This window comes from Schistocerca americana, chromosome 1, assembly GCF_021461395.2.
Source record: "Schistocerca americana isolate TAMUIC-IGC-003095 chromosome 1, iqSchAmer2.1, whole genome shotgun sequence".
Lineage (NCBI taxonomy): Eukaryota > Metazoa > Arthropoda > Insecta > Orthoptera > Acrididae > Schistocerca > Schistocerca americana.
In genome coordinates, this window is record NC_060119.1 from 160,604,426 (window position 1) to 160,630,743 (window position 26,318).

The 26,318-nt window shown below is 43.5% G+C and overlaps 1 protein-coding gene across 1 annotated transcript in view; it reads right to left on the reverse strand.

Moving 5' to 3' along the window:
• Window positions 1-24,675, reverse strand: part of LOC124612541 (tensin-4-like) — a 661,402-nt gene extending 636,727 nt beyond the window's left edge. Inside the window, exon 1 of the mRNA XM_047140851.1 lies at window positions 24,556-24,675. Coding sequence (XP_046996807.1) covers window positions 24,556-24,589 — 34 coding nt within the window. The 5' untranslated portion in view covers window positions 24,590-24,675. The remainder of the gene's footprint in view (window positions 1-24,555) is intronic.
• Between the last annotated feature and the right edge of the window lie 1,643 nt (window positions 24,676-26,318).

A 26,318-nucleotide genomic window follows, 5' to 3' on the forward strand; every position in this document is an offset into this window, starting at 1 on the left:
GGCAAATGGATGTAGTTATATTAATTATGCAAAGATGCTTGGACAGTCTTCGGACTGAAGACCACGACAACACCGATGTATCACAGTATTAACAGGGTTGAGGTTAGTGTAATTGTTATATTCATTATTGTAATTATTTTCATCATCATTATCATTATACACAGTGGTGACAAAAGTCATGGTATAGCGATATGCACATAAACAGACGGCATTAGTATGGCGTACACAAAGCTTAAATGGGCAGTGCATTGGCAGAGCTGTCATTGGTAGTCAGGTGATTCACGTGAAAAGGCTTTCGAAGTGACTATGGCCGTACGACGGGAATTAATGGACTCTGAATGCGGAATGGTAGTTGAAGCACGGGGCATTCCATTTCGGAAATCGTTAGGAAATTCAATATTCCGAGATTCACAGTGTCAAGAGTGTGCCGAGAATACCAATTCGAGCATTACCTTGTATCCTCCCCACCGTAATTTTAAAAGAAAGAAAATGGACAATACTTAATAGAAATGGGGAGCCAAGTGTAACCTCCCCACAAAATTTTTAAAGAAAGGTCGATGCTAATTAGAAATGCTGATGGACATTGCTCTAAGCGTAACCTGCCCACAATGAAATGTACTGACAATGGCAACAAAAATGTGAAATACGCAATCTGACTCAAATATAAATCCTTCAAAAAATTAAAGTCCATTCAGTGACAAGAAAATTCAATTAAACCGAAATATCGGTCTTTGGCCCTGTGTAAAACAATCAGAATTAAAGTCTTACCTCAGAATAAATCAATGTCACATATCTGCTGTTGTTGTTGCGCACCGCTTGGAGGAGCTGCATTGCAAATAATAATATTCTCTTTTTTTGTGATTTTACTGGAATTTTTCTTCAAAAGAAGTGGAATGAAATGGGAAGTGCAACGAAATCTTGAGTTCAATAAAAAATTAAATTTTTGAGAAAATGCTTTTGAAATAAAAAAATTATTATTGGGAGACTTGTTGGAGAATAATTACAATAAATAAAATTTTTCATTATCTAATGATTATATTAATTAACAGTATACCTTATTCCTCATCTTGACCATTGTTGCCGACCGCCTACATCACACAACCGCACTGGGCTGCTACTACTGACCGACCGCTCTGCATGACGACTACAGACTGAGTACTGCTCTCAACTAGACAGAGCTACAGACTCGCAACGACTGAACTGACAGACTCGCAACGACAGACTGACTGCTACTCTGCATAGCGACAACTAACTCGCAAAGACTACTACTGACTGAGAACCGCTCGCAACACTCGCGCGGTCAAGCGCATACTCTCTGGTCACAGATGCTACAATGCCTCGCCATCGCTGCTGCGTTACATACGTGTTTCATAACCCTCCACTCGGGGGGCAAAAATTTGGCAGCGATGGTGAGTCATTTGGACTTGCCAAGCGCGGCAAAATTTTTCTTTAATTAACAAAATCCTACAACTTACAGAATATTTAAATGTTGTGCACACGCACTAAGTACAAAATATATCAGACAAGGACAAAATGTGAATACTAAACATAGTAGCAAATCAGAAAAAAGTATATACAAACTTTTTGACAGATAAAGTGCACAGGCACTGAAAAAATTCTTTAGCATATGCAGAACAAATAAACAGACTGGCAAGAATAATTAGATGTAGTACATAAAGTAAATGTTGTGCACACGCACTAAGTACAAAATATATCAGACAAGGACAAAATGTGAATACTAAACATAGTAGCAAATCAGAAAAAAGTATATACAAACTTTTTGACAGATAAAGTGCACAGGCACTGAAAAAATTCTTTAGCATATGCAGAACAAATAAACAGACTGGCAAGAATAATTAGATGTAGTACATAAAGTAAATGTTGTGCACACGCACTAAGTACAAAATATATCAGACAAAGACAAAATGTGAGTACAAAACATAGTAGCAAATCAGAAAAGTATATACAAATTATTTGACAGATAACAAAGTGCACAGGCACTGAAAAAATTCTTTTTAGCATATTCGGAACAAATAAACAGACTGGCAAAAAATATTATGTTGACAAGTGTACATGCACTGAAAAATGTCTTTAGCATTTTCACAACAAATAAACATAATGGCAAAAAAAAATTCATGTCCAAAGTGCACATGCACTGAAAAATGTCTTTAGTATTTTCACAACAAATAAACATAATGGCAAACATCATGTCGACCAGTGACATAAGTGTACTCACACTGGAGTTTAGCGAATCGAAAAATGTATAACCTATGAACATAAATGATGTTACCAAAAAAATTTTTTCTTTATGTGACAAGAATCAGGATAGGAAAGGGAAGGATTGCATCATGGTTGTAGCACTTTAGATTGCACACAGCTGCTCTGAAAGTCCATATCTTTCCACAGTAGTACAACACCAAGTGACACAACTTGAAGTTCTTTTCCCATCAGAATTTATCAGTGTAGCCAAGACACTGAACTGTCGTAGTAATGTTCCATGTTTTCATTTTGGCAGTACATTAGGTACACCAAACAGTGGGACCATAATAATGTCTTCATCGCTCATGGTGGTGGACAGCATGTCGTGTCAACACCACATTCTTACAAGGCACACCAACGTAGAATTAGTGCAAAACCAAATATAGTGCTCCATGATCACTGGGATAAACAGGACAAATGGACATTGCAGTAATTCAGGGTAGTCAGCTTATGAGGTGAAGGACATCAAGTCACATAATATTGACAATTACAGTCTTCATTGATAGTTCGTGGCATTCATAGCCCAGTTATTGAACATTTCTGTACCAAGTATGTAGTATTACAGAAAAATGTTCATTAATTGTTTTACATAGAATCAGTAGCCTTCTTTTCCTGGTTACAAAATATTATGAAATAATCGCATTCTTTTCAGTTACAGAGTATAATTAAGAATCATTAACCTTTTCCTAATTACAGTTAATTAATCATTTGTCATTAATTAATCATTTGTCTAATTACAGTTAATTAATCATTTGTATAATTACAGTTAATTAATCATTTGTCGTTAATTAATCATTTGTCTAATTACAGTTAATTAATCATTTGTATAATTACAGTTAATTAATTAATCATTTGTAGCCTTAATTAATTACAAAGCATTATTAAACAGTACCATAGTTAATTAATTATGTGTCATTCCAATCTATTAAGAATCATTAGTCTTTTCCTAATTACAAAGCATTATGAAACAGTCACATTTATTTCCAATTACAAAGTATGAACATTGAAAACAAGAGTTAATTAATGGCATAATTAATAACAATTTCGTTGATTGACATTAATTATTGGCACTCAGTGGCCATCAAGTATTGAATAGAATAAAACATAGTTCATCATTCAGTATTATTCAGATCATTACAAAGTCATTATTAAAAATCAGTTAATTACAGTCAAATCATTAGTAATCACAGGCATTACAATAAACAGTGGCAGTTATTAGCTAGTGACAAAGCATTATTTTGAATATAGTCTCATTAAGAGGTCATTACTCGAGTGACATGCTATTCAGAGTTGATCAGTATTATTCAGAATTATCATAAACTAGTGACATTATGTGGGACTGGTAATACATTTTTTTTTTTTTTTTTTTTGTAGCAATGCATTGCGTTGGGATCGATAATTAATTGCTGAGGCATAATACTTTTTGCTTTTGACCTATTGCTGCAAATGAGGATAGGTAACGTCATTCGTCATGAGTCAGCTGTAGCAAGATTATGTAACAAGGCAGTACATGTGATCACATTTATAAATGATAAACAAATGGGTAAAAAAAATATAAAAATGCAAGTACTAGAACAGGTATAATAAGTAACAGGTTTAGTAAGTGTCATGAAAAACTTCTCCTGGAAAAAATACAAAAACGGATTATTGACCTGAAAGAAGAAACGCACACTATGCTGAAAAGTAGTGAACTTCGAATTAACAAGTAGTGAAATGTGTATAAAATGTGTTCCATAGCTGTCCTTTCCAAAACTTTCCGTCATCCTACTATGCAATGTAACACCTGCTGTCAAAGCAAACCGCAACAAATACTTAAATAACTACGTGGCATAAAGAAAAAAAACTTCATTATCCATATCATCATAACTTCACCATTATCATCACCTGTAGAGAAAAACTTCATTATTCATAATACCATTTCCTTCATCATTATTCATCAGTATTCACTATCATCTGCAAAAAATCACTTCATTACTCATTACCTAACTATTCCTTATCTCTAGCATATTTCATCACTAAAAATAAGATGTGTAGTTCTCTCTGACAGCCTGCATCAATCACCTTGTATTCTGAAAGAAAAAATTAGTTAAGACTGCTATTCTGTGATGAGTATAGTATAGTCTTGTTAATGCTTGTTAATCCTGATCCCTTTACTCTTCCTCATAAAGTTATTGCATCTCCTTTCGTTTATTCCGTAGGTGAAATTCCCATTTATGTTAAATTTATTTCTTAGAATCATCATTCCTTTCTGAAATTGATGAACAAAGATTAATGTCTTGCATTTAAATCCTATACCCACTAAATAATGACTGGTTTATGGTGACACAATTAACCATACAGCATAACATGACAGAAAACGTAATATGTCCAAGACATTGACAGTGTTCAGATGCAAAAATGTACACAGAATAATACAATGCAGTAGCAAAAAAAAATGTGAAACAGTCACGATGTTGAGATGTCATAAGGCAAAAAAAAAAAAATGTCAAAGTCGACTGGTGTGTGTTATATCTTAACTATTTCATAGTGCATACAAACAAAACTGGAGTACAGTCATATACACAAAAAAATGGAAAATGTGCACGGTCTGATGTGTAACGACAAGAAAAGCGACCTGCTAACCTTACCTTGCCGGGCACTTGCCAAGAAAAAAAATACGATAATCATCAATAATTAGTCAGGTGAATTAATTGCATTAGTAAATGGCATCATAGTGTGTTGAATCATACAGTGGTTTCACTCAATAAACGGTTTAATGTTTGAGATATGGTGATTGCCTTTCGATTTTCTGGTTCTCAAAGTTTCGACGTGTACAACATTGGGGTGAGGGATGCTGCGAATCCGATACGGACCTGCGTATAGAAGTTCAAATTTACTGCACTTACCTTTTAATTTGCTGGATAAATAGTGTGTACGTACTAATATCTTCTGTCCAACGTGAAAGTCGCGGCGTGTACAAACCTGTTTTTGCTGTCTTCTCCGGCGCTCTGCGGCACGTTTGATGTTGTTCAGCGCAATGTCAATTGTTTCGTGGTGTCGTAGGCGACGATTTTTGGGGAATTCTATTAATTCTTTAATTTTGTTCGGTGGTTCAACGTTTTTCAGTATAACAGTCGGAGATAGCATAGTGGATTCATTTGGAATGGAATTAATTACATCTTGGAATGAGAGTATGTGTGTATCCCAATCAATATGTCTTTTGTGGCAGTATATTCTGCACAGCTTACCAATTTCCTTCATTAATCTTTCACAAGGGTTCGAAGAAGCGTGGTACTTGGATATATAGATCGGAGAAATGTTTCTAGCTCGTAACATGCGTGTCCATACACTACTACGAAATTGAGATCCATTATCAGAATTTACTTTCATTACATGCCCTACATGAAATAGAAAATGTTTTACAAATGCTTTCGAAACAGTTTTAGCAGTAGCTTTGCGTAACGGAGTGAAAGTAACAAATTTTGAAGTGAGCTCAACAGCGACAAAAATGTAGCAAAAACCTCTGTTAGTTCTCGGAATCGGACCAAAAATATCTACTGCGGCCATGTGTCTTAATTTCACAGGTATAATGGGATATAAAGGAGGAATATGTGAAGTGGTGTCTGATTTAGCTTTCTGGCAAATTTTACAAGACGCTAAAACTCGTCGTATACGTTTTTCCATGTTGGTAAAATAACAGTTCTGTCTCAGTATAAGAAAACATTTTCGTGCTCCGTAATGTGCGTAACTTAAATGAGTGTACCAAATTAGTTTGTTAACCAGTTCGTCAGGAATGCATAATAACCAAATGTTGCTGTCAGGATGAGAGCGGCGAAACAGAATGTCATTGCGTACAGTGTAGTGGTTCCTAATCGTAACATTTTTCCTATCTTGCCAAACGTGTTTAATTTCTTTCCACACATTGTCCTTATTTTGTTCTTGTGCTATGTCCTGTAATGACGATGAAATAAAATTTTCAAATGCAACCTGCTGAATGTACATGACACTGAAATTTGCTTTGCAGAAGTTGGTTGCTACGTCTTGCTGATTGTTACTGAGAGAACGCGATAGTGCGTCTGCTATAACATTTTGCGTACCGGGAATGTGAACTATTGTAAAATTAACTTCTTGTAAATATAGTTTCCATCTACTTAATCTGTCGTGAGTAAATTTAGCTGAAAGCAAAAAATTGTATAGCTCTATGGTCTGTGTAAACGGTGGTATGTCTGCCATAAAGAAAGTGCCGAAATCTCGTAAAAGCCCATACAACACATAATGTTTCCAGTTCTGTAACGGAATAATTTCGTTCAGCAGGTGACAAAAATGCGACTTGCAAATGCGATGTTTTTAATTACTGTAGAACCATCTTCTTCAATTTCCTGAAAAAATATGTACACCTAAAGCGGTGTTAGAGCTGTCAGTGACAATGGAAAAATTTCTAGTAAGATCTGGGTGCGATAATAGTGGAGCATTCAACAAAGCATGCTTCAAATAACATTCTCGTGAGCAAAATTCTGCTTGTCAAAAGTAATGTTTGCGTTACTGTAGTATGCAATCTGTGCTGTATCTGGTTAAATTCTATCGTACGTGTTATTATTTACGGGAGAATGTTGTGGCATATCCACTGTATGAACTGTTCTGTTATTTCATACTGACGTGTTACGCTATGGATGACACCTATTGTCTGGATCATTCATGATAATGTGTTGTTGCTAATGTTCTTGCTGCTGAAAAGATCGACTGTTATTAAATGTACACTGAAAATTGTGCTCATCATTTTTACGTCTGTCATGATAGTAATTTCTATACGGCGCATAGCGATGCGAGTTGAAATAGTGTGTTGTCTGTACGTAGTTATTTCTTTGCTGCCATGCGTTACTATTTGTTGGGGCTGGGACTATACGTGCACGCGGCGAAACATTAAAGTTTGGTTGACCTTGTAGACTGCATTGTTGGTTAGGTATGCTAAGCGGTTGACTTTCATGCTATTGTGGTGGAAAACGTCTATTGTTACCAAAAAATGCGTTTGCTGTTAATTTTACTTTTACACATACTGATGATTACGATTTTATCTGTAATTAAAATTACGGCGGTAGTTGTCATTACGGGAGTGCCTACTGAAAATTGTCACATTCGGTAAAAGTTTGTCACATCGGATATTCATTACATGTTTCTTAATACTACAAAGAGCAATAGTTAAAGAGCAGTTTGGATAGATATAAAGGATAGTAGAAGAGAAGGCAGCAGTGCAGAAAACTAAAGATGAAACAGCACTACTACAGCTCGGGGCCCTATGCTCGCTACGGCACATATTCATTAAAGCGTAATGAATCCCCTGAGGTCCATTACGCACTGCAAATAAATTTTAGCTTTTGCGTTGCACGCAATAGCGGTAAAAATTCAAAAGCAAATAGTTGTATCCATGTTAATTCTAGTTTCCTCATTACAGGCAATGCTGATGAAAATACAATAGCAATTTGTCGCTTCAGGTTCAAAGCTAGTTTCTCCATTACAGATAATAGCGGTGAAAGTACAAAAATAAATTGTCGTATACAGTGCAAATCGTGTATCTGTGTTCTGCCATTATTAAATTCCTTACATTTTCTTACAAATGCAAACTGCTTATTATCAACGTTCTCGTCACTGAATTTGAGAACACGTTCGGGTTTGTGTGTGAATCTGTTCGTCTCTGTCATTTCGGTTTTCAAGTTGCGTAGCTTTTCAGATTTTAATTCGCGTGGCTTTTCGGATTTTAAGTCGCGTAGTTGCTGTAAATTGCTCACATTATACACGCTGCGTGAGTCTGACACATGTTCATAAAGTGGCGTCTGTTGTGGTATGTTATTAACTGACATGTTTTTCATCTCTGTTACTTCTTGTTGTAAATTTGATAACTTCCGACGTAACGTGTTGTTAGATGAATCGATTTCATTAATTGTCAGCTGTAAATTTTGAAATTCAGGTGTTTGGATAAAAGAAACCGGTGCAGTATCGTCTGATTTATTGTCATTAGTATTTTCGATAACATCAATACGACTGGCCAATTCATCACATTTTTCAGTCAGTATTTTAACCTGATCATCGGTTTTAGAATCAGACGCATTAATCTGTTTTTGCAACTTGCGCGTAGTTTCACTCAGTTTTTTAACATCAGCTTTGATGACATCGCAATCCTGTGTTAGATCTAGTTGTTCGAATCTATCTGTCACTGTTTGAATATTTACTGTGTGTGTATCCGTTTTTGCTTTAAGATCAGAAATTTCATCCCGTAATTCCGCGTTCAATTGTTCTATGGTATTAATTTTGTCGGACACTGTAGTAATATTATTGTCTACATACGTCTTCGCTTTCGCGAATATTTTACGTTTGTCCTCTTGTCTCTGTGCAGTGATTGTTTCCATGACTTGTCGTTTTACTTTGTTTTGATCTTGAATAAATCTGCGGAAACGCGTATCACTGTTCTGTATGTGCTGACTAAAGCGCTCGTTAATCTGAGTGTTCTGCTGTTCGAATTTCGCGTCTATCTTTGCGTCCATAGTGCGCGAAAGTTCTACCGTCATTGCTTTAAACTCGTCCCGTAATTGTGCAGCTTTTTCAGAGCATTGTTTGGCGACTCCGCTAATTTCGTCTCTGAGTGTATTTGTTGCGGCTGTTTGCATTTCCCTTAATTCTTGCGCAATCGACTTTATTTCTTCGCTATTTTTTTGTGAACAAGCCTCAATTTCCACGCGCAACTGTTCCTTAGTGTCATGGCACTGCGCGGCAACGTCTCTAATTTGTTCACTAAGCTGTCTGTTATCTTCCCTAAGTTGTTTGAAATTTTCACTCTGTTGTTTGATATCTTTACTACTGTTGTCTTGGTTTTCCATTATTTGGTTAATTCGTTGCAGCAATAGTGTCATAATTTGATCCGAACCAAAATTAGCATTTCTATTCTCTGTACTGTTCAATAGTGGATCTGGAATTGTTTCACTTTCTGTAACCATTTGGTCATTCTGAAATTTACAAAAAGGTTTGTCAGTCAAATGTATACTATCAGTCATTGTTTCGGAATTAAATACATCTGTCCTACTTTGTGTGATCTGTTCATTTTCATTAGACAGATTTGACTGTACATTACTTGAATTTTCCAAATCGGGTGTGTTAAGCTCTACAGCGCTCATTACCATAGAGCATTCTGCGTCATCAATTGTCGTCAAGTTAACAGACGAGACAATTGAGTTCGTTTGTTCATCATTAAGGTGAAAGTCATCATTAGTGGTTGGAATGCACTGATTGTTAGTGAACGCAGGATTGTCATCATTACGTTGCGTATCACAATTACTATCGGTCACGTTGTTTAAGTCGGTAATTTCATTCACAATACTTCGCGATACACTATTCACAGTCTTTCGCGGCATTTTTACAATAGTCAAAATTTTTCACAAAACAAATCAACACAGTGCAAAAGCAACACACAAATACAACAAAGCAACAAACTGCCGTTGACCTGTAGAGAGAAAGTCACAATATTATTAACAGCGTTGCGCTAAATCCTAATTATATCTAAGCAAACAAGAGCAGATATCTGACTGTCACTCAAAAGACTCTCAACGAAATACGATCCTGGACTGGGTGTCGCCAAGTGTATCCTCCCCACCGTAATTTTAAAAGAAAGAAAATGGACAATACTTAATAGAAATGGGGAGCCAAGTGTAACCTCCCCACAAAATTTTTAAAGAAAGGTCGATGCTAATTAGAAATGCTGATGGACATTGCTCTAAGCGTAACCTGCCCACAATGAAATGTACTGACAATGGCAACAAAAATGTGAAATACGCAATCTGACTCAAATATAAATCCTTCAAAAAATTAAAGTCCATTCAGTGACAAGAAAATTCAATTAAACCGAAATATCGGTCTTTGGCCCTGTGTAAAACAATCAGAATTAAAGTCTTACCTCAGAATAAATCAATGTCACATATCTGCTGTTGTTGTTGCGCACCGCTTGGAGGAGCTGCATTGCAAATAATAATATTCTCTTTTTTTGTGATTTTACTGGAATTTTTCTTCAAAAGAAGTGGAATGAAATGGGAAGTGCAACGAAATCTTGAGTTCAATAAAAAATTAAATTTTTGAGAAAATGCTTTTGAAATAAAAAAATTATTATTGGGAGACTTGTTGGAGAATAATTACAATAAATAAAATTTTTCATTATCTAATGATTATATTAATTAACAGTATACCTTATTCCTCATCTTGACCATTGTTGCCGACCGCCTACATCACACAACCGCACTGGGCTGCTACTACTGACCGACCGCTCTGCATGACGACTACAGACTGAGTACTGCTCTCAACTAGACAGAGCTACAGACTCGCAACGACTGAACTGACAGACTCGCAACGACAGACTGACTGCTACTCTGCATAGCGACAACTAACTCGCAAAGACTACTACTGACTGAGAACCGCTCGCAACACTCGCGCGGTCAAGCGCATACTCTCTGGTCACAGATGCTACAATGCCTCGCCATCGCTGCTGCGTTACATACGTGTTTCAACCTCTCACCACGAAAAACGCTTAACGATCGAGCGTGTAGGACCAAACTGCTGAGGTTTTCGGTCCCTAGGCTTTCACACTACTTAACCTAGGTTAAACTAATTTACGCTAAGGACAACACACACACAACCATGCCCGAGGGAGGACTCGAACCTCCGACGTGGCGAGCCGCGCGAACCGTGGCATGGCGTCTTAGACCGCGCAGGGTAGCAGCAACGTTTGGGTATAGTTGTCAGTGCCGGCCGTGGTGGCCGAGCGGTTCTAGGAGCTACAGTCTGGAACCGCGCGACCGCTACGGTCGCAGGTTCGAATCCTGCTTTGGGCATGGATGTGTGTGATGTCCTTAGGTTAGTTAGGTTCAAGTAGTTCTAAGTTCTACGGGACTGGTGACCTCAGAAGATAAGTCCCATAGTGCTCAGAGCCATTTGAACCATTTATAGTTGTCAGTGCTAAGAGACACGCAACACTACGTGAAATAACCATAGAAATCAATGTGGGACCTACGACGAACGTATGCGTTAGGACAGTTCGGCGAAATTTGACGTTAATGGGCTGTGGCAGCCTTTGCTAAGAGCACGACATTAAATGAAGAGCCTCTCCTGGGCTCGCGGACGAATCGGTGGACGATAGAAACTGGAAAACCGTGGCCTGGTCGGATGAGTCCCGATTTCAGTTGGTGAGAGCTGACGGTAGGGTTTGAGTGTGGTGCAGACCACACGATGCCATGGACCCAAGTTGCCAACAACGAATTGGGCAAGCTGGTGGCAGTTTGTGTTTACATGGAACGGACAGGGTCATTTGGTCCAATTGAACCGATCAATGACTGGAAATGGTTATGTTCGGCTACTTGGAGAATCATCTGCAGTCATTCATGGACTTCATGTTCCCGAATAACGATGGAATTTTTGTGTATGACAATGCACCATGTCATGGAACCACAATTGTTTACGATTAGTTTGAAGAACATTCTGTACAATTCGAGCGAATGTTTCGCCATCCATCGAACATTCATGGGACATAATCGAGATGTCAGTTCGTGCATAACATCCCGCATCGCCAACACTTTCGCAATTATGGACAGCTAAGAGACAGCTTGGCTCAATATTTCTGCAAGGGACTTCCGACTTGAGTCCTTACCAAGTCGAGCTGCTGGGCTACACCGGGCAAGAGGCGGTCCGACACGTATTAGAAGGTATCCCATGACTGCTGTCACCTCAGTGTATGAACCTCATTTATAATACAGGAATGTCAACTATGTTCAAAGAGAATATCTAAGGATACTTACAGAGCGCTTCATGGATCTAATCCTGTCAATTAAAATAAATACACAAATACATAAGCTTGAAGGAGGATGTATCGAGTAACAGAACACTTAAGAACCTTCGTCAACAGCGCATTACCTTCATTGGATTCAAGATTACAAATATCACACGTTTGATCTCAGAAACAGATTTAGCGCGCTTCCCTTGCATAAACTGAAGCTATGTGTGCGTTACGAGTTGCGTCCAACGCTTCTCACGAGAAACGGCGTCAATGTTATTAGAACCACCACCCGGCGAACAGGTAATCCAGCACCCATTTGTTGGAAAACGCTGCGTCAGGTGGCCGCAAGAAACGGACGGCATACGGCAGATGTGGACTCGCTCCTCGTCACGTTGGCGTCGTAAAACTGGGAAGACGGGCTACCTGCGAGAAGTAGCGCGGCCATTACTGTGGGGAGCCACCAGCTGCGAAGTGCTTGACGCCTGTCGTTCTAAGTGGCGGGCACCTGGCTAATACACACGGCCAGCGGTCGCTCGCCGATGGATCTTAATGCTTACGCTGCACGGTGTTTCTTGCTGCCGGCCACTGGAGCATTATTCGCAATTTCTCTCACTCTCTTTGTGGTGCTCAGCCACCGGTAACACGTCTACCTAAGGTCGTTTGAAAGCCACACCCTATTAAGATCCCAAGATATGTACGTTTGTGTGTGCGTGTGTGTGTGTTTGTGTGTGTGTGCCTAGGTAGAAGGGGATGGGGGAGGGCAGTAAAGGAGTGGAATGCAATGACTACCATATCAGCCACGATCGGCCAACGACTTGTGGCGCTGCATTCGTGTCCGAGAGTGAGTGAACAACATGGCGAAGTAGTTACGATGCTGACGACATGCATATCACATTACAGCAACAGGGACGCTCTGTTCCAGCTGGTTGCACTTAAGAGTAGCTATCTTTCACTCGCCACACTGCATCACAAAAAAAAATGTTACTTCAATTCTTCCCCGATCCGCTAACAGTACGGGCATTTTTGCTCCGCCTGTACTAACCTCTGTCCGCGACAAATAGCGTGAGATTTCTGCACTGTGAAATTCCGTTTAGGGTGCCAGGATTTTTCTAAATCAAGCCGATATTATTTTGCGAGCCTAACAGTTATAAACTGAGCAAAATCTAGACATTTTTTCAAATTTTTAGGTAGACATACGAGATGTTTCATAATTTCTATTACGGAGAGGACATGGCAGATGAATTTATGTCTGCCGTTTGGATATGAAATAAGTTTGAAGATCGCATCACTTCCAAATCTATCGCTTCATGGTACGCACACAAACTGAGGAAGAGGACGCCGTCGCCACTTCCTGTTGTGATACTACATATCATTTTCGCCAGAGCAGAAAAACGGCTGCGAGGAACAGGGACGTTCGCAACTTGGACAGATCACTATAGTGCTCCACGGACGCGCCACATCCTCGAACAGTGCTCGAAAGCGTGTCCAAGCTGTTACAGCGAACACAGGTCGGAGTTCGTTGTGTCCGCTGTGTGCATATCGTGAAGCGCGACATTTGAATGTGGTTCGATCCTCAAGCTTATTTCATACCCAAACGGCATACTGCTGGACATACATGGTGACAGTTATTGAACTACATGAAAAAACCGTAAATTAGTTAATTTCGATATGCACACACTTTATTCAACATACAAACGTCGCTACAGATATTCTGATTCGGGTTATGACGTGTTCGATATGCCTGCCATTATTGGCGATGATACGGTGCAGACGAATAGCGAAATTCTGCATGACTCGCTGAAGTGTTGGAACATCTATGCTGTCGATAACCTCCTGAATGGCTGTTTTTAGCTCAGTAATGGTTTTGGGGTTATTGCTGTGCACCTTGTCTTCAATACAGCTGCTCAAAAAGGCGTCGCATGTGTTCAGATCCGGTGAATATAGCGGGCAATCGAGGCCCATGCCAGTGGACTCTGGGTACCCCGGAGCCAGAATGCGGTTCCCAAAGTGCTCCACCAGGACATCAAACACTCTCCTGCTTAACTGGGGGCGAGCTCCGTCTTGCATGAACCACACCTTGTCGAAATCAGGGTCACTTTGGATAATGGGGATGAAATCATCTTCCAAAGCCTTCACGTACCGTTCGGTGGCCACCATGCCATCAAGGAATATCGCACTGATTATTCCACGACTGGACATTGCACACCCACAGTCACCAGTTGAGGGTGAAGAGACTTCTAGATAGCGAAATGTAGGTTCTCAGTCTCCCGGATGCGCCAATATTGGTTATTGACGAACCCATCCAAAAGCAAGTGGGCTTCATCGTTAAACCAAACCATGCATGCGCATACTAATTCCCATCATGCCCTGTGGCCAACCGTTAGGTTTGAACGCCGTAACGCAAACCGTTCAGAAGTCGGAATCTTCCGTCGTAGATTCCTTTCAAAAGTCCGCTCTACGACGCTGTACAGGCCGCCTCTTTGGAGGAATTACAGCAGAACTCCATTACTGATTAACGTGAAATTAATTTGTTTTTCTTTTTCTGGTTCGGAAATGTCACTTATTCGTGGTGCCGGTCACATGGCTTGCGTGCAGTACCGGCCAGTGTTGTAGGCCACAAGTAATCTGAATCAGTTGAGGATTACTGGCAAAGCACGCTCTGTCAGCGATGTCTGCAGCAGCCAATGGTCGGCCGCTGTGGCCGTGCGGTTCTAAGCGCTACAGTCTGGAGCCGAGCGACCGCTACGGTCGCAGGTTCGAATCCTGCCTCGGGCATGGATGTGTGTGATGTCCTTAGGTTAGTTAGGTTTAATTACACTCCTGGAAATTGAAATAAGAACACCGTGAATTCATTGTCCCAGGAAGGGGAAACTTTATTGACACATTCCTGGGGTCAGATACATCACATGATCACACTGACAGAACCACAGGCACATAGACACAGGCAACAGAGCATGCACAATGTCGGCATTAGTACAGTGTATATCCACCTTTCGCAGCAATGCAGGCTGCTATTCTCCCATGGAGACGATCGTAGAGATGTTGGATGTAGTCCTGTGGAACGGTTTGCCATGCCATTTCCACCTGGCGCCTCAGTTGGACCAGCGTTCGTGCTGGACGTGCAGACCGCGTGAGACGACGCTTCATCCAGTCCCAAACATGCTCAATGGGGGACAGATCCGGAGATCTTGCTGGCCAGGGTAGTTGACTTACACCTTCCAGAGCACGTTGGGTGGCACGGGATACATGCGGACGTGCATTGTCCTGTTGGAACAGCAAGTTCCCTTGCCGGTCTAGGAATGGTAGAACGATGGGTTCGATGACGGTTTGGATGTACCGTGCACTATTCAGTGTCCCCTCGACGATCACCAGTGGTGTACGGCCAGTGTAGGAGATCGCTCCCCACACCATGATGCCGGGTGTTGGCCCTGTGTGCCTCGGTCGTATGCCGTCCTGATTGTGGCGCTCACCTGCACGGCGCCAAACACGCATACGACCATCATTGGCACCAAGGCAGAAGCGACTCTCATCGCTGAAGACGACACGTCTCCATTCGTCCCTCCATTCACGCCTGTCGCGACACCACTGGAGGCGGGCTGCACGATGTTGGGGCGTGAGCGGAAGACGGCCTAACGGTGTGCGGGACCGTAGCCCAGATTCATGGAGACGGTTGCGAATGGTCCTCGCCGATACCCCAGGAGCAACAGTGTCCCTAATTTGCTGGGAAGTGGCGGTGCGGTCCCCTACGGCACTGCGTAGGATCCTACGGTCTTGGCGTGCACCCGTGCGTCGCTGCGGTCCGGTCCCAGGTCGACGGGCACATGCACCTTCCGCCGACCACTGGCGACAACATCGATGTACTGTGGAGACCTCACGCCCCACGTGTTGAGCAATTCGGCGGTACGTCCACCCGGCCTCCCGCATGCCCACTATACGCCCTCGCTCAAAGTCCGTCAACTGCACATACGGTTCACGTCCACGCTGTCGCGGCATGCTACCAGTGTTAAAGACTGCGATGGAGCTCCGTATGCCACGGCAAACTGGCTGACACTGACGGCGGCGGTGCACAAATGCTGCGCAGCTAGCGCCATTCGACGGCCAACACCGCGGTTCCTGGTGTGTCCGCTGTGCCGTGCGTGTGATCATTGCTTGTACAGCCCTCTCGCAGTGTCCGGAGCAAGTATGGTGGGTCTGACACACCGGTGTCAATGTGTTCTTTTTTCCATTTCCAGGAGTGTAGTTCTAAGTTCTAGGGTACTGATGACCTCAGAAGTTGAGTCGCATAGTGCTCAGAGCCATTTGAACCATTTTGATTTAGCAGCCAATGGGAAGTGCGAGAAGATTGTCACGTGGGGCGCCGGAGATGCAGACATAGCGTAGGTTCCAGACCGGATATGCTGTCTGCTCCCAGCTCCCACCTAACAACACGCATTACCCTTTCAAGCACCTATTTTTCCCAATTTCGGTGCACCGCAGCTTAGATGTGATTGCTTCTCCAAACAAACGGTGGTATGTTCGGCTTCTCTAGGCGCGCCCTTAATATCCCGTATACTAACACAAGACCTTTAATAACTATTTAATGCTACTGCTCCTATACGAGGCTTCCCTTATCGGTTGCCCATTCCCTCGCCCATCTTGGCGCCTGTGCAGCCCCTAGAACTTGGAACAGGAATTGTGAGACAACCTGCGTTTTGTACAGTTTTGGTTTATTATTTTCAAGCCTGCAAATGTTACAACTACGCGAATAACACATCATAATTAGGAATTGAGCAAAAAGCTACATTTTACCTTCTTGATATTTCAGCTCTTTTTTCAACCTGTTTCTTTTCCGTCGTGAAAACAAAAAATTTCAGCCGTAGCCCTCGTAGTTTCATTTCTGCCACTGCCTACCTTCCGAACTGAGAAGGTGCTCTGCATACGTTGTTTGGCTGGCACTCATGGCAGAAAGGAGATAGTGCAGAAATGGCTTAGCCAAAGCTTAGAGGATAATCTCCAGAATGACCTTTCATTCAACAATGGAATATGTGTAGAGTTTAAACTGGAAAGTAGGACAGACACGATGGCAAAGGTAAAGGTGCGAGGGCGGATCGTTTGTGGCAAGGTGTCAGGTTCACGTCGAGTGAGGCATGGAGTGTTAATTTGAGAGAGTTTAATGTGAATGCGTAGTTCATCTCCACCATTAATTCAACTTCTAACTTGGCCATTGACAGATGGTACCTGTTGTTTGCATACGACTTTGTACACAATGGTAAGGGGGGGCTACAGAATGGTGCAGTAACTGTCGTTGTAGGACAGCTGGACAGAAGCAAAAGTGTTTAGTGAACAAGTTAACACAGTAAGCCACCCCGGCTAGCCGCGCGGTCTAACGCGTTTCCCGAGAGGGAAGACGTGCCGGTCCATGGCACGAATCCGCCCGGCGGATTAGTGTGAGGTCCGGTGTGCCGGCCAGGCTGTGGATGATTTTGAAGGCGGTTTTCCATCTGCCTCGGCGTATGCGGGATGGTTCCCCTTATTCTGCCTCAGTTACACTATGTCGGCGACTGCTGCACAAACACTGTCTCTACGTACATATAGGCCATAATTTTTCTATCACGCAAACATTGGGGATTATACTTCTCTGCTATGAGGCGCTGAGACGTTGTGTGTGTGTGTGTGTGTGTGTGTGTGTGTGTTTGTGTGTGTACGCGCGCGCGCGCGCGCGCACCTGGAAACACTCACAACCTACACAGGAAACAAATGAATACACACAGTGCTGCGAGCAGAACATGTAAAGACTACAGTAGTTGCCGGCCGAGGTGGCCGAGCGGTTCTAGGCGCTACAGTCTGGAACCACGCGACCGCTATGTCCCAGGTTCGAATCCTGCCTCGGGCATGGCTGTGTGTGACGTCCTTAGGTTAGTTAGGTTTAAGTAGTTCTAAGTTCTAGGGGCTGATGACCTCAGCAGTGAAGTCCCATAGTGCTGAGAGCCATTTGAACCATTTTTGAACTACAATAGTCCTTCACTTGTGAAATTTACAAAAGTCCGATGAAGTACAAATATCACATATTTAGTGTAAGGAGAAACGGGATAATAAAACGCAAAAGAATTGCGAAAGGAGGTGAATGTACAACTACATTCTTTCAGCTTCAACTTCCGCTGAGAACGGATGGAGAAGCACCTGAATGAACACAGAATATGTTATATAAATAAAAGAGAAACGTGCCTAGTGAAAAATACTCTTTAATATCAGTAAACTTAAGACGGAAAAACCCGTAATAATTGGCTATCAGAGCTGCCGCTCAAAGTGGACCAGCAAACACACATAACATGCAAGTATTGTTGGCGAGCTAATGATATGAGACCACAATATCCAACATGCCTTCTTCTTCTTTGTCTTCTTCTTCTCTGCAGGGGCGGCTGCCTTCTATGACTAGTGTACTGGGATGTTGGTACAGAGCTACGACAAACGTCTGATCGGAGCGGCGATTATGTAGAGAAGTAGTGGAAAGTGCACCTAGCTGTTGCTACTGTGGTGTCACCGCCAGACACCACACTTGCTAGGTGGTAGCCTTTAAATCGGCCGCGGTCCGGTAATATACGTCGGACCCGCGTGTCGCCACTGTCAGTGATAGCAGACCGAGCGCCACCACACGGCAGGTCTAGAGAGACGTAATGGCACTTGCCCCAGTTGTACAGCCGACGTTCATAGCAATGGTTCACTGACCGATACGCTCTCACTTGCCGAGACGATAGTTAGCATAGCCTTCAGCTACATTTGCTACGACCTAGCAAGGCGCCGTATTCAATTGATAATTAATATTATGAAGCATGTACCGTAACGAGAGATGTTCTACAATTGTGGATTAAAGTTAAGTATTACATCATCAACGTACTTTATTTGCAATTCTCAAGATATTGTCCTGTTCCAGACCTCACGCCAGTCAGCGTGTAATTAAACGCGTGCATTTCGGCCTCCTCTAGAAAAAACAGTGTTGGCTCTTCTGCCAACACTACAGCTACTAAAACAGTTCTTTAGTTTGACAATGGTTTCCAAACCGCGACAGAATGGACCTTACTTTCCGAACAGCCCTAGTATTTGCTGGATACGTTCCAATTTCTTAGTTCTTCCAAAATGCACCTTGGAAGCTAGTCCCTGATTTATTAACACATGTCCCATCATTCTGACTCCCCTTCCATAATGTACCACGAGCAACAGTGGAGCTTCTCACGTCTACAGACGTTAAAGTAACCTCTGGCGTACCACAGGGGAGTGTTATGGGACCATTGCTTTTCAAAATATATATAAATGACTTAGTAGATAGTGTCGGAAGTTCCATGCGGCTTTTCGCGGATGATGCTGTAGTATACAGAGAAGTTGCAGCATTAGAAAATTGCAGGGAAATGCAGGAAGATCTGCAGCGGATAGGCACTTGGTGCAGGGAGTGGCTACTGACCCTTAACATATACAAATGTAATGTATTGCGAATACGTAGAAAGAAGGATCCTTTTTTGAATGATTATATGATAGCGGAACAAACACTGGTAGCAGTTACTTCTGTATAATATCTGGGAGTATGCGTACGGAACGATTTGAAGTGGAATAATCATATAAAATTAATTGTTGTTAAGGCGGGTGCCAGGTTGAGATTCGTTGGGAGAGTCCTTTGAAAATGTAGTCCATCAACAAAGGTGGTGGCTTACAAAACACTCGTTCGACCTATACTTGAGTATTGCTCATCAGTGTGGGATCCGTATCAGGTCGGGTTGACAGAGGAGATAGAGAAGATCCAAAGAAGAGCGGCGCGTTTCGTCACAGGGTTATTTGGTAAGCGTGATAGCGTTACGGAGATGTTCAGCAAACTCAAGTGGCAGACTCTTCAAGAGAGGCGCTCTGCATCGCGGTGTAGCTTGCTGTCCAGGTTTCGAGAGGGTGCATTTCTGGATGAGGTATCGAATATATTGCTTCCCCCTACTTATACCTCGCGAGGAGATCACGAATGTAAAATTAGAGAGATTCGAGCGCGCACGGAGGCTTTCCGGCAGTCGTAATGACAGTGGCACGTAAAGTGCCCTCCGCCACACACCGTTGTGTGGCTTGCGGAGTATAAATGTAGATGCAGATGAGCACGCACGGCAGAACAGCCGATCGCGGCCGTGAGTGCAGATAGGACAGCGCACCGTATGAGGCAGGCCATCAACGTGGGAGTGTGCCGCGTGGGGTCACCAGGGCCGGCGCCCCGCAGCAGTGGGTCGCACGGCCGGCTAACGGAGCTACGCCTCCGGCCCACGCAACATCCTGCCCACGCACCTCTGCTGTCGCCGCTGCGACAGCACGCACCACCTGCCGCCTCACCAATTGCCGCTGCACCTCATGTTATATGTATCTGCTGATTAGTTCCTGTTCCAGCATGATGTATGCACTTCTTGTTTCGCTTCTTTACGCTCATTTTGTACAGACGCTATGAACAACATGACCATTGCATTTTGCTGTATGCACCTCATTGTTGACAATCGCAAAAAATGCGGTAGGTTTAGCCTTCTGAATAAGGGCACTAAGCTCCAGAAACCGGTACAGAAATTAAATTTCTTTCATGCCACTGGTCTCGACTTACACAAAGCTTTTAGTTCAGCGCCTACTAACTACAATAAGTACGATGATCATACAGTGTAAGCTTTGAGGGCAGATACTGACTTCACTTGAAACTTCCGAGCTAAAAGGCCGTGGTCGACGTATAAGTCCAGGACGTTCCTTCCATACGTCGGCACCTTTTGTTTGAAGTACGCAGGACCCTAAGAAAATATCAATTGATAATAACCTTCCAGCCACTGACAAAGTTTAGGGCTGTTGTCGGTTTGATAAAAAACGATCTGGGACTGCAAAGTCCAAGAAGTTCCTTCCATACGTCGGCACCTTTCGTTTGAAGTACGCAGGATCCTAAGAAAATGTCAATTGATAATAATCTTCCAGCCACTGACGAAGTTTAGGGCTGTTGTCGGTTTGATAAAAAACGATCTGCCCGCATCTCGTGGTCGTGCGGTAGCGTTCTCGCTTCCCACGCCCGGGTTCCCGGGTTCGATTCCCGGCGGGGTCAGGGATTTTCTCTGCCTCGTGATGGCTGGGTGTTGTGTGATGTCCTTAGGTTAGTTAGGTTTAAGTAGTTCTAAGTTCTAGGGGACTGATGACCTAAGATGTTAAGTCCCATAGTGCTCAGAGCCATTTGAACCAAAAAACGATATGGGACTGCAGAATGCCAGAATTTACAAAATTCTTTGAAAGTGTGGTAAAGCCTAGATAGGTCAGACAATATGAACAGTACAAAAAGGTGAATTGAAATGGGCGCCACACTCACCTTTCACAGCCCTGTAAGTCGGCCGTAGCTGAGCACTGTATTACGACAGGACACTATAGATTAGTCTGCCACAAAAATTTTGCCCCCAGCGAGACGCTTTTGGGATTCAATAATTAGAGAATTTGTGGAAATGCGTGTAGCACAAGATCTTATAAATCGTGACGGCGGCTTTGAACAGGACAAGGCATGGGACCCGAAGAGCTCACTAATTTCTTCTGAGAGAAAGCATTTTTATTCATAATGACACGGCGGGTGACATCTGACGTTTGTTTCTAGGGCCGCGAGCGCGTGTTCCAACAGAGGACGGACACGTAGTTTCACCTTTTGCGCTTGCGCCTGTATGCCACAGATGGAATATTATTTGCAGAGGGCTCTCACTTCGACAGAGGACGCGCCTGTGAACGCCGCCAATGCGGATGTGTCTTCGGGCCAAGTTTTGCTATATAACCGACACCGTGAACTAGCAGTCTGCATGAGTCAGTCAGGTTGGAGCCATGACAGTATTTATTTGCGAGTACGTGCCCGTCGTTCGTTACGGTCACGAGTTCTACTCAGCATTGTTTACTACTAGTGTCTGAGACGACGTTGATTTGACGTTCGCCTTCTAAGTCACAGTTGTTTTCCGTACGTGTCCCGTTCTATTGGGGATTTATAGGCGACACAAGTTAGCATATTTTGCCTATCAGGGTCCTGGTTACGTCAGTCGGACCGAGGAAAAGCTTGAATAGGGCCAAGGACAGGAATCCGCGGCTAGGCGACTCCTTCGCCGTTCCTTCGCGCGGCAATTTAACACCGGCAGTTCGGTGGCAAACTGCTGGAGGCGCCGATACTGACACCAGCCAACGGGCTAAGGACCAAGCTCACCGTGCCTACCGCCACAAGTCACCGTAATCATTGACAGTGACACCGATTCATGTGGACCCTGTCCACAGCCTCGCGTGAGAGACTGATTTTCCTCTTCTTTATCCGACGACTCCCTTGGTCGCCTGGTGATAGAACTCTCATCCAATGACGGTCAGGACATGTCAGCCCCCAGCTTTGATACAACCGACCACCAGGTGGACGCCCCATCGGGTGCCTTTTCGCCTACACCATCTCGTTGGCTCAATGGGCTTTCTGGAGATTCTCACCCTGCCGGCCCAGAAGAACCCCCACCACAGGAGGTAGAAGCAGTTTCATGACCCTCAGGGTAAGCATCACAAGAGGTGTCGCCAGTGTCAATTCTGCCCCCAGCTCGCCGACCAGAAAACAGAACAATCGCAGGCCAAGATGTTCACCTTTTTCGTCCAACATAAATCAGAATGGTCTGTTGTCCGAGCCTTACAGTGCTCCACAGTGAGGACCAACCATCCCAACCGGACTGTGGGTGGCTTAATTTATGAAGCCGTCCATGTGGTTAAAAACTCTGGCCAAGGCATCTGAGTCCCAGAACTAATTGCTCGTCCAGGACCTTACACCTGATGAACTTGAGGATGAATGCGATATTCTGGCGGCCGTTACCGCTTTCAGACAAAGACCGCCTCTTACATCCCCTCACCTTACATCCCCAGCAGAAGTCCTGCAGAAGCGTGGCAGTCAACTCCAGGTTTGAATGGCATCGTAAATGAACATTTCGGTCGGTTCCCGCACAACCATTTGATCTTATTTACCAGCATCTTCAACTACTGTCTCACAATTGGCCTTCCCCGCCCCCCCCCCCCCCTTACAGTGGTAGAAGGAAAAACTGATTGCCATCCCCAAGCCCTTGAAGGATTCTACAGTCCTTACTAACAACAGGCCCATTAGCTTTCTGAATATCATGGCAAAGATCCTAGAGTCTTTGATCCTCGACAGAATTTCCCAGCGTCTGGCAGCAGCTGGGCAATCTGTCAGAATCAATTTGGTTTCGCTTCCCATCTGTCAGCCGAACCTCTTTTTAGGGCCACAGAACATGTCAGCGAGTGCTTTGACTCCACTATGCGCCAGCAACCTTCCTGGTCCTGCAAAACGCATACTACAAGATTTGGTACGGCTATCTTGTGTACAAAATTCTGACACAGGCGATCATCCCAGACATCTATATCAAGATTGTGGAAGATTTCCTCCACAATAGAAACTTCTTGGTTACTCAGCAAGGAAAACTCTCGAGCTTTAGTCACATGTCGATAGGTAAACCTCAAGGCTCCGTGTTGTCTCCCATCCTCTTTTAACATTTATGTTAATTATATGTCAGTCATCCCACACTGCCACCTGATGCAATACGCCGACGATACGACGCTCTGTACGATCGGCCGCAACGTGGACCAGTTCATTGTTCGACTCCAGAGACAGGTAGACACGACGGTCACCTGCTGTCGTTCCAACAAGATTGCCTCCAGTGCCGCCAAAACTACGGCTGTCTACTTCACCAAACAGCCTCCAATCCTCCACTACGACATCAATATTGCTGGCATCTAGGCCTCATGAAAGAACAGAAGCTGATGAAAGCGTTTTACCCACTCTTCAACAGCAGAGAACTGAACTTAGATTCCAATTTCCGACTGTATTGTACGGTTGTGACTCACCCATGGCTCCTCTGCGTGGGCCACGATTAGTGCCTCCTGGATGTAGACCTTCCAGTGCAAGCAGAATAAGGTGCTTCAGTGAAGCCTGCATGCTCCTCTCCTCACGTGGGTTGTTACCCTCCATGAGGAAACAAACATGGTAACTCTAAGCATGTCCATTTCAGAGGAGGCAAGGCGTCTCTATGACAAAGTGGATGGCCTACATCCCATGGTCACTGGCTTAAATCACATTGGCAGCACAAGTTCCCACCACTGGCACCGCCACCCTCTTCCTCTGACCATCGTCGAGGAGTCAGATTCGGAACACGGCCGACGATAGCCCTGTTACAGCCACTAATAAAGTGTCAGTCTTGATACGACCACTCGATGTGTGACTTCCATAATACGACCACCAATATCAGTAGCCATATAGTTGGGTTCCCTATTGTTTGCTATTTTGAATTTCGGCCGTCAGAAGGTGCTACGGAACTTCAAGTCCCACTGCTACACCTTCAACGTGCACTCCAATGAAGTCACTGGAATAGTGTCATCGTAGGACAGAAAAAATTTAATCCTCACACCAAGACAGTAAGACAGAGATCCACTGGTGACGTTGTACCCGAATCTACCACAAAAAGTCTCCAGTGGCGGATACTCACCTGAAAATAGGTGAACAGTTGCCAGCCGAAACATTGTGGCAAGAAGTCAAAAATATCCAGCTGCAATCCCGAAACATCATACAACAACTTGACACATAGAAACCGCTGCACTGCCATGACTTACGTCGGCGTTGAGGTGTCGCTAGACCGGCTTGTAGCAGTCTGCACCACCTACAGCGTTCCAAAGTGACCGGCGTGCTCTTTGAGGCGAATGACTAATACTTCGTCCGGAGAGCTTGGCCTCGGTGTTGGCTGTTGTTGCGTAACAGCGCGGTACCTGCAGCTCGGTGCCAGCTACTGCGCAGCCGGCGCTCTAGCTGCAGCGACTACTGCTATTGGCGGCAAGAGTGGTGGCAGTGTCCGGCGCCAGCGTTGCAGGTCGTGTCTCTTGCTGGTCGAGCCTCGCAGCCTGCTTAATGGAGTGTGCAGGCCTCGCGCACGTAATAGCAGCCGCGCCGGCACTTGCTGCCGACTCGGCCTTCACTCGGCGAGTAATCGCAGTTGCGCGACCTTTCCTTTCCTGTCCCACCATTTCACGCCTTTCATTGAGCTGCTACCTATTTCTCGCGAAGGTCTGTGAAGTTATTTATGCATCTCATGACTCATTTTAGACGGACAGGATACACAGCTGTTTCAGTTGTGACGCTGCGTTTGAGACTTTGGAAGCTAACGATCAGAGAGAACAGTCGCTCTGCTGTAGGAGGATGAAAGAGTTTCCCTTGCCGTATCGAGGGAATCTCCTCAGAATTATCCTAGAGCTATAACGATGTGTTGTTCTGTTCTGAATGACACTACTATTTCCTCAGGGAACTACATAAATCTGAAGATGATTACTTGTGATCGATAAAAAAACGCAGATGAGACGGAAGGAAGCGATTTATAATTTTTTAAATATTTTAGAACTCCTGGTCAGCACAGCCAGCGATATGTTCGTTGTGTTTCCTTTTTTGTGCCTTTCAGTTCATTCCTTTCCTCCTCCTTTAATTCTTCTTCTCCCTTGTACTTCGCCCTTATTTTTTTTTAATTTTTTTTTTTTTACAGGGTTCGCGTCCCGGCGGCCGTACCCTAGTTAAGCTATTTTGCATCAGGTAGCAGTTATAAGAGATGAAGGGTATGAGAGGGAAGGGTTGTTGAGAGGGAACTGACGCATAGTTGTACTCCATCCCCAGTCTTATTCATGCTGTAAATTGATCTGGCAGTAAAGAAAACGAAGGAGAAATTTGGAGTTAGAATTTAAGTCCAGGGATAAGACATAAAAACTTTGAGGTTTGCCGATAGAGTTGTATTTGTATCAGGGACAGCAGAGGAAACAGCAGTTGAACGGAATGGATAACGGACAGCGTCCATGGTTCGCGTCCCGGCGGCCGTATCCTAGTTAAGCTATTTTGCATCAGGTAGCAGTTATAAGAGATGAAGGGTATGAGAGGGAAGGGTTGTTGAGAGGGAACTGACGCATAGTTGTACTCTATCCCCAGTCTCATTCATTCTGTAAATTGACCTGGCAGTAAAGAAAACGAAGGAGAAATTTGGAGTTAGAATTTAAGTCCAGGGGTAAGACATATAATGACATCGTTTTTTTTAGTGAGACTAATAATTGTTACTGGTATTAAAAATATAATACTTTTCACTAATAAATACTTACATTTACTAATTTATGCTCTGCTATATTACCTATCAGTGACTGATCAGGATAGAGTGCAAATTATTCGCACGGATCAACTAAATGTATTTTACATTACTTCAGTGGTCTCTAAATACTCAGA